The sequence below is a fragment of the Ostrinia furnacalis genome, unplaced genomic scaffold, assembly GCF_004193835.3.
Source record: "Ostrinia furnacalis isolate ACB-3 unplaced genomic scaffold, ASM419383v2 OfSCF0038, whole genome shotgun sequence".
NCBI classification, from domain to species: domain Eukaryota; kingdom Metazoa; phylum Arthropoda; class Insecta; order Lepidoptera; family Crambidae; genus Ostrinia; species Ostrinia furnacalis.
The window spans coordinates 3,714-13,344 of record NW_021130277.1 but is presented as its reverse complement, the minus strand read 5'-3'; the positions used below and the strand labels follow the sequence as shown (position 1 = coordinate 13,344).

At 39.3% G+C, this 9,631-nt stretch overlaps 1 protein-coding gene across 1 annotated transcript; it reads right to left on the bottom strand.

Annotated features, from left to right (window-relative positions):
• Window positions 1–2,615: 2,615 nt before the first annotated feature.
• LOC114350159 (uncharacterized) lies at window positions 2,616–9,305 on the bottom strand. The gene is made up of 8 exons (XM_028300871.1): window positions 9,168–9,305; window positions 7,852–8,078; window positions 6,838–7,128; window positions 6,297–6,396; window positions 5,801–5,896; window positions 5,625–5,692; window positions 3,436–3,526; window positions 2,616–2,707 (listed from the first exon to the last, which is right to left on the bottom strand). Exons 1-8 carry the CDS (start codon window positions 9,303–9,305, stop codon window positions 2,660–2,662), a joined length of 1,059 nt encoding a protein of 352 aa, XP_028156672.1. The 3' UTR covers window positions 2,616–2,659.
• Between the last annotated feature and the right edge of the window lie 326 nt (window positions 9,306–9,631).

The following is a 9,631-nucleotide window of genomic DNA, read 5'->3' as shown; positions in this document are numbered from 1 at the left end:
AAGAAAAAAAACATTAATGATATTAAAACTAGTGATGNATGTAAACCACTTTTGACTGCAAAAAATCAGTAAAAGTGGTTCACCTGATTTGAAATTTTGGCAATCAGTCTAAATTTATATAAAGTTAAGATTAGTTAAAATTACCAGTAAATCATCAAAAATGTGTTAAGTTGATGTAATTTAAAAAAAACCAGCGTCGTGGCCTTCCCCACCGTGGGCCACGGCATAGGCTGAGTGGAGTCCCATTGCGATGGGCATCGCTGTTGCAACAGGGTGGCACTGCTCAGTTCACTTTTTATTTCCTTGTAATATTTATTTGCTATTTCTGTCTTCTTCTGAAATAAATATTTCTTTCTTTCTTCTTCGACACTTTTTTTCGGGGAAAAATGCATGGAATTGCATACCTATCCTGCGGGGAAGTGGTTTGGTGGAAAGATTATGTGGGGCTCCTCTCATCGGAAGGATGAGGAATACCCACATAAATAACCCCCGAGATCGCCTTAGTGTGAAGAACTATGGGAATCCGGACAAAGCCATCAACTATCACAGTCCGTCCCGGCAATTGCCCACCTGTATGGCGGGCTCTGCCTATCCGACGGTGGTGGTAGTCCGTGCTATGCATTCGGGGGTACCCCACGCCCCCAGCTCGCTGACCATCACCGTGGAGGGTGGAGAGGAATCAGTGGGCCTAGGATGCGTGCCGCGATAAGTGCAATTTTGCCTATACATTTTGACGTCGATAAATAAGAATAATATCACGGCGCGTATCCTAGCCCAGCAGGAGCACGCAGGAGGCAATCATGTTTTCACCTCCTCTAACCCCTCCGCCGTCGAAAATTATGACTACCTTAGGTGCTTTTAGGTGATTGTAATGTTGCTTTTTATTTTTTCTCTTATTAAAGAAATCTGATTTCTCAAGAACTTATATTTATCTCTTTAGAAATCTAGATATTCATATTTCTTTGAGAAAACCTAGATATTATTCTTTGGACAAGTAGGTATTAGAATGATCGGCATTGCCGATTAGTCGGCCGACTAATCGGCAATTTGAAAACCGATTAGTCGGCTAGTCGGTTAGTCGGCAAAGACCATAGTCGGCCCATCACTAGTGATTATGAGTTTATTTCATTCACATATTTAATTTTGTAATTCGCCGATTATAATCGGCATATTTTGCCGAATAGTCGTCACTAGTCGGCCGACTATAAATGATGCCGAATAGTCGGCTTTCCCGACTAGTCGGCGACTAGTCGGCCCATCTCTAATTAAAACATTTAAGGGATTGAAATAAATAGGGGATAAAAAATCACAATAATACTTTTTGGTAAAAAAATGAATTTGGTAATCTTAGATGAAATAAATTTATTTTAGTAAGTTTCATTTATTAAAAAAAAACTATTGTAATCAAACAACAGGTTATTTGTTAACACATTAAGTTTATTTGTTTTTGCTTATATTTATTCGATTTATTTCATGTCTTAAAGTGCCCTGAATTACCTTAACCCTTATCTTGGCATGACCAAAAATTCAGTACGATTTTAATTTTTTTGATATTTATGAGTTAAGTATGATCCTAATAGGCCAATAAAAATATTTAAAAATATATATTGTTTTCAGTTTTTCAAAAACCAGGTGTATCATATATGATACACTGCCAAGATTAGGGTATAGAAAATTAAAAAGCTAAAATATTCAAAAAACAATTTTGAATGAACAAAAACATACATAAATAATTTAAAAAGGTAACTTTTAAACTTCCTTATCAAAACAGAAACTCAAAGTGAAAATAATATGCCAAATCCAATTATAGCAAATAATAATTATTAAGACTCTTGCTTTTTATACCTACTAATAATGATAAAAGTCATAAAATCGAATAACTTTTTATCACACATAAAAGTTGAATATATTTTGTGCATTTTATATTTAATCTGCCCATTTTTCTGGTTTTATATTTTCCACAAGAAGCGAAAATAGGCCAAAATTGTCATACTTGACGGCATCAGAAGGTAAGGTGAATGGAGTTTAATATATTTTTATGAACTTATTGCACTCCACAAGCTTATCCACTCTAATTACTGTATTTCCTACTAATGCAACACTAATATCTTTTAAAAATACGCATTTTTTCTTAAATTATGATTTAAAAATACATCACGAAGAACTTGGCAATGTAACATATATGATACACAGGCACATGGACGGTTATAAAATCGACAAGTAGCAATACACACCATCCAAACCAAACGAAAAACTCACAGTAATCCTTCTTCTGTAAATTACATACAGAAAATAACACAAATATTTTGTGATATCGCCAATAAACAAATAAACTTACCACGCGTTTGAAACCAACATGCTTAGGTTATCCAATTTTGACAATAACTGACAGCCAAATGTATTTTTGTGTGAAAAGTTTTTTTAATCAGGAACGTGTTATGTATAAAAGAAATTATTTCTAATGCTTTCGCTGCCCTCAGGATTTTTTAAATTATGATGTATCACCCGTGTTACTATGCCAAGAAAAGGGTTAAGGTTATAGAGACCTAAAAACATTTAAAAAAATGATTTCGAATGTGCATCAAGTGTCAAACAAGAGTTAACAACTGAAGAAGGTGGAATTCTTGCGGCATCCTCTCCCAGTCAACTAGGTTGCAATTTATTGAGTTTTTATTATCGTGTACATGGAATAAGCCGTCTTCATGGTCTGAAACAACATACACAATTATTTTTAATTATTCGTGAGGTCACGGAAGAGTAGAATAGGAACTCTCCCACTTTTCCCGTGGATGTCGTAAGAGGCGACTAAGGGACATGCGAACATCAGGCCTCCCCAACCCGTCTGGCCAGCGTGGGGAGTGTAGGACAAATCCTCCATTTGCCTCTGGTAAATTGTGCTTCTGCATTGGAAGCTGATTTGGTAAAAATTACAAATGATACTTATTATCAGTTGAGATTTTTAGAGCCTTATCACATTTAGCGATTTGTCCAACGATTTCACTTCTGGGTGGTTGGTTATTCATCATCATCATCATTTCAGTAGTAGGATGTCCACTGCTGAACATAGGCCTCCCCCAATGACTTCCACATCGCATGGTTGGTAGCGGCCTGCATCCATTCCTACTACCTTTATCAGGTCGTCGGTCCACCTTGTGGGTGGACGTCCCACGCTGCGTTTTCCGGTATGCGGCCTCCGTTTCAGAACCTTGCTGCCCCATCGGCCATCGGGAGGTTATTAATTTGTAAAAAATATTCTTCCCGAGTAATAAACGTGGGGTTTCCGCGGGCGAAAGCTAGTGGTGGTACATGGCACTCTACTCTCTTTGTATGTATGTACCTACTACTACACCACACAAAAAACGAAAGAAAGTACACAAAAGAGACGGTACAATTTAGATCTTATCGCTACGAAGCAATCTCTTCCAGACAACTTACGGATGCAAACAAGCTCATTTCAAACGTGATGAGACCCAAGGCTTTCATGGCTACAGGTTTTTGCGCCCTCGCCATCATGTAAGGGATAAACCTGAAAAGATGGGTAAATAGGCACATTAAGCTAGTTTCCTAAATAAACTTATATTCTGTCAAATAATATTATCAAAAAGTCAAAAACAAATCAAAATTTCTTTATTTGTAAGTACCTACTTACAACAGACTCTTCAAATGTTTTGCTCTTATGGAGCCTCTACATGTCTCATAATCTTTTTATCCTACCAGCGCTTCGAGTCCAACATTTGGCAAGTTCTGAGATTAACTCAGTCAATTGATATAGATAAATAGAAATAGACAATATTGGATGAGTCGTATATTTTTATTTGTCAATCAAACAAGTAATCACGAAGTTGAACTTGCGTTGCGGAACGTGACGTCACACCGTGTTACACTTTAAACACGCTTTGACGTCACGGGCTTCTTTTGAACATTTAGTCCAGTAGAATTAGATTTTAAATCGGAAATAATTCCTACAAAAGATTTTATAGTTTTAATGGCTTCATTGGTTGCCCATTAAGACTCTCCTAAGTTTTCGACTTCGACGGAGTTGTGCTTAAGTGGTGGGGGCCCCCGAAAGGGACGCTTTGCGGTTATACCGCGTAAAGGACTTACCCTATCGAAAAGTGGTCTTCGTGGCGGTTAAAGGGCATTTAATGCTGCATTAAATAAGACCAAATTCATATGTTTTGGACAAACCGTTTTCGTGCAAATATTCGGCAAAGTAGAAAATATGTGTATAATTAATAACCCTCTCCACGTCAAATAGCTCGTCACCCGTAGGCTCCCAAGCCTTGTAAAGGGTCGCCTTAACCAGCGTATCCCTGTCAAGGCTCACGAGTTGGATTCGCTTATCCTTGTTCGTCCCAGCCGTTCCTTAACTGCGGTTGCTGCACCTCTTCCTGGGACTCTCCTGAACGACTCTGTGTTAACGAATGTGGCTGCCTCTCTTCCTTGTATCCTCCTGTACGATTGCATTGCTTAGCCATATGCCTGGTCCAAGGTTCAATGCCACAAAATCAACTTCGTACGCGTGAAAATAGTTTAAATACTATTTTCCGTGCTTGCAACATTTTTCTTTACTGCTTCGCCTCTATTAGTCGTAGAGTAATTGTATGTACTCTATAGCCTTCCTCAATTTATGAGCTATTTAACTCAAAAATAATTATTTCAATCAAACTAGTAATTCTCGAGGTTAGCGTGTTCAAACAAACAAACAAACAAAAACTCTTCAGCGTTTTAATATGAACTTGTTGTTGTTGATTTTTGGCGTCGAACCTTAGACCAGGCATATGGCTAGGCAACGTAGTCGTGCAGGAGGATACAAGGAAGAGGGGCAGCCACAGAAGGTAACACAGAGTCGTTCAGGTGAGTGCCAGGAAGAGGTGCAGCAACCGCAGTTAAGGAACGGCTGGGACGAACAAGGATAGGCGCATCAAGCTCGTAAGCCTTGATAGGGTTACACTGGTTGAGGCGCTCCTTTTCGAGACTTGCAAGCCTGCGGGTAACGAGCCATTGGACGTGGAGAGGGTCATTAATTATACACATATTTTCTACTTTGCCGAACATTTGCACGAAAACGGTTTGTCCAAAACATATGAATTTGGTCTTATTTAATGCAGGATTAAATGCCCTTCAACCGTCAGGAAGACCACTTTTCGATAGAGTAAGTCCTTTACGCGGTATAATCGGAAAACCGAAAAACGCCCCTTTCGGGGGCCCCCACCACTTAAGCACAACTCCGTCGAAGTCGAAAACCTAGGAGAGTCTTTATGGGCAACTAATGAAGCCATTAAAACCCTAAAATCTTTAGTAGGAATTATTTCCGATTTAATTCATTTTTGTGTTTAATTGTACTGGCCTAATTGGCGCGCTTAATCTTTGACAATTTTCATTACTTTGAAAAAGTGAAAAATACGTTTTAAATTCTACGCCCGCGCCGCAACGAATCAAACGCACAGCGTTGAATAGAGCTCTGTGATTGGTTCATGTGTCACCCTGTGCGTCCACGCGCACTGTGAGACCTCATAGTAATATTTAATATTGTCACCCTGTATTACTGTGTTTTTGGCAAATAAACGTTTTGAATTTGAATTTGAAGTAATGTTTGTGAACACGGGCTTTATTGTACTTACTTGCGCATGGATAGATCATAGTTGTTCTCCCATCCACAGCAGTATATTAAATCTGAAGCGTTCTCACACTGAAAAAATATTAAATATTTTCAAAAGATGTAGTATGGGCACGCCCCCCACTAGGTGGACCGACGATCTGCTGCTTTGAAACCTTGATGAAAAGCAAAGAAACTTACAACGGACTTCAGTTTTTCAGCGACAAGACAAGGCACGTAGATGTGCAAGATGGTGCCAATACTGAATGAAGAAAACTTGTAATCAAACTCGAATCCCTGAAACAAATAAAAAAAAAATAACCATCACTCAGTTTACAGGTTCTTTACGAGATCAAAAATGAGGAGATCGGTAAACGTACTAAAGTCGCTGACGTAGCCCGATGGATTAGCAAGCTGAAGTGGCAATGAGCAGGGCATATAGTGCGCAGAACTGACGGCCGATGGGGCAGCAAGGTTCTGGAGTGGAGGCCACGTACTGAAAAGCGTAGCGTAGGACGTCAACCCATAAGGTAGACCAACGGCCTCATAAAGATGAGATGCGCTGGATGCAGGCCGCTACCAACCGGTCATTATGCAAATCACTAGGGGAGGCCCAGTTCAGCAGTGGATGTCCTATGGCTGAAATGATGATGATGAAACTTCGAACATAGCTGGTTTACTTTAAAAAAATACTGACCTCCATCACCAGGTATAGACAGAGGCACAGTTCAGTGGTAACTACCACGTACACCAGACCCAGGTAGAAGTTGAAGGAAGATTCACACTTCTCGATCAATCTGAAATACAAATACTTAGATAAGTATTTGTAATTTGATAGATATGTAGATACATATCTATCAAATTAATAAAAGTAATTAAGTAACTAGTGGGACATCCACCCACAAGGTGGATCGACGACCTCATAAAGGTAGCAGGAAGGCGCTGGATGCAGGCCGCTACCAACCGGATGATGTGGAAATCATTGGGGGAGGCCTATATAAAATGATGATGATGATGAAGTAACTAGGGTCCGATTCTAGTCTATGTTGTGTGAGGAAGAGTGGAAGGAAGGAGATGTTTAAACTGTGGTCTAGTGGTAAGTCCTGTCTTAGACCAGAGGTCCTCGGTTCGACTCCTCGTGGGGGCAATTCTTTTTTCATCAGCTGAGATGCAGGCTAACAGTTTCGACTTTATAGACAAAACATCTTACTTACAATAATAAGAAAACCTGAACTCACTTAAAAGTCTCGCAGTGATGGTTGACAGCTTCACCCAATCGCTTCCTCAGCTCATCGCCTTCATAATCCATAGCGTCATGGACATATTTACAAAACAGTTCAATCCTCAGGCACGCGTGGTAAACACAAGCTATCATGAAGCCATCGTAACCGGTGAAGTTTATCGTATATACTGCTGCTATGTACAGCATGTATATGTACAGTATTTCAAAGTATGGCGTTTCGAATTGAGCTCCTGGACGGTCGATTGGTAAACGGACATCGTAGATCATGTGCCTTTTTGGTTCTGAGCTGAAAATTTAGCTTATTATTTCATCATCATCAGGTGATTTCGTCTCCATTACAGGAGCTCTTTTACCAGAGGCAAATGGAGGATTTGGCATACACTCCCCACGCTGGCCAGACGGGTTGGGAAGTTAGTTTATTTTTATACCATATAAATTGGTGGGTAAGTAAAACTCAATGGCACTAGGCTTTCTTTTACATTTAGAAGACTTTAGCAGCATTAGGAGTGTAAGCCAAATCCTACATTTCATTATTCTTATCATCATCTCAGTCACAGGGCTTTCACTGCTGAACATAGGTCTCGCCCAATGATTTCAGGATAGGCCAGTAATTGGTAGCGGTTCCTTTTTGCGGCTGCAACTTTTACGAGGTCATCTGTCCACCTGTGGGCTCCATTCTAGAACCTTGCCTGTCCATCGGCCGTCAGTTTGCATCTGGTAAATTGGAGAGGGTCGTGCTACTGCAATGGAGACTATTAGGACGTAGCACACTTATCAACATGGAAAGGGATCGTAACCGTATCAACTTGAGGCGGTCAGTATTATTTGTATGAAACTCCATACTGCAACGCACACTTATCCGCACCGTAACGTAACCACCTCGCCTTACGGTTGACAGCGCGCAAAAGACGATAATAGCTCGCGAAAGGTTGATACGGTGTTGATCCCTTTCCGAGTTGACAGGTCTGCTATGAGCTTAAAAGACCTGATGATGATGATGATACTTTACCTGAACAAAGTTTCACAGATATTCATCACAGATGCAGTCAAGACGAAAGTGGAGAGGATCATCAGCACACAAGCGATCCAGATGTTCTGGTAGAACCTGGTGTTCTTGACGTAGCCTCTGACCAGAGGTTTGTAGCTCTCAGGCAGCTGGTTGAAGGAGGCATAGTCTTTGTTTATCAAGGCTAGGATTTGGCTGGTCGGTTCCTCTTTATGGTAGAGAAGACACATCTAAAACGATAAAAATGATATTTAGGCGATTATCACACTGCGCCGCGCTCCGCCGCGGTCCGCGTGATTTCATATAAAAAATCCCGCGCGCAGACACGTTGTCAACGGGACTATTCCCACCTCTCGTTCCCACCACTGCAACTCCTGTGTAGCCAGGATCTACAGCTTGACCGCCACAAAAACCCAACCAATGAAGGTCAAGTTTGTCCCGGGGGAAAGTTAAACTGTCATTGGACCCGCAACGAAATTAATCAGAAGAACATAGGAGGAGTTCGAAATTAAGGTTCGACTTCCCTCCATTGCAAAGCGGATGACAGGTGACAAACAAAGGTTTAAAACCTTTAAGAAAAAGATTATGCACCACGGACAATAAATTAAATTAAGGGGGCCTATCTTATGAGCAATTAGCAACTACCTGCCAATAATATTTTTCACAAAATCGCTTAAAAGCACGGAAATTTTTCCTTGTCGCGACAAGATCGGTGTAATAAATTGCGGAAACAGATGTATGTTGTATTGAATTAAGCATTATATCACGTTCATGTTTCCAAAGATCACACTCCCACAAGATATGATGGGCAGACTGCTCATGACTGACATTACAAAATGGAAAATTATAGTCTTAATCACATTAAACATAGGTACTGTCCCTCTTCAGTGACAATAACAAGGACTAATCAACTAAAAAGCATAAAAAAAATAATTTTAACAAAAAAATTAAAACCGACGCCAAAACTCACTTAAAAGTAGAAAATAAGTACGTCGTTATTTATTTATTAGGACAATATACCATGATTAATATTTTTGGAGTCGGTGCTGGTAAATTTAAAACCATTTCTTGAGCTTGGCACTAAGATATGACCGACTGACAGCATATTTTCTAATTTTGGTGCTTTAATATAAATTTTGGTGTTCTCTTAATTTTGGTGTAAGGAAAATCTAAAAAACTACTGGACAAAATTTAATGTCTTAATCATTTTAGAAACAGTATAAGTTTCCAATAAATTTGATCTATAATTAAAGAATAAAAATACACAAATAACAATTTCCACCAAAATTAGGCAAAAATATGCACTTGTTGAAATTCACCCAGTTATTAAATTTAGACTTACGGATAGCCAGTAGTCGCCACTTGTTGGTCGCAGGGTTGGGATATATCATTCCATAGCTCATGGAGTACATGTTCAATCTATACGTGACGTGGAAAGGCCCGAATTCTTTCTCCATTCTTATTGTATGGTCTTCCATAGAGTTGTATATAGTATTGAACTCTCTTACTCTTTAAGTCCTGTGGTACTATTTGCCACAGTGTTATTAACTATCCATTTCCGTTTATGCTCTCGACGAATGTGACTGCAAACCTTTTGTTAGATTCAATGGGAATATTCTTTTGTTCATCGATTAGTAATTTACAAGTTTGGAAACAAAGAACTCTTTAATTTTCATAAACGATAATAATAAACAACAGTTGCATGCAAGTGATTTGACCTTAAAGAAAATGGTAATATTATGATATGAATGTTCTTCCTTTTTGTATTGAATTATATTCAGAT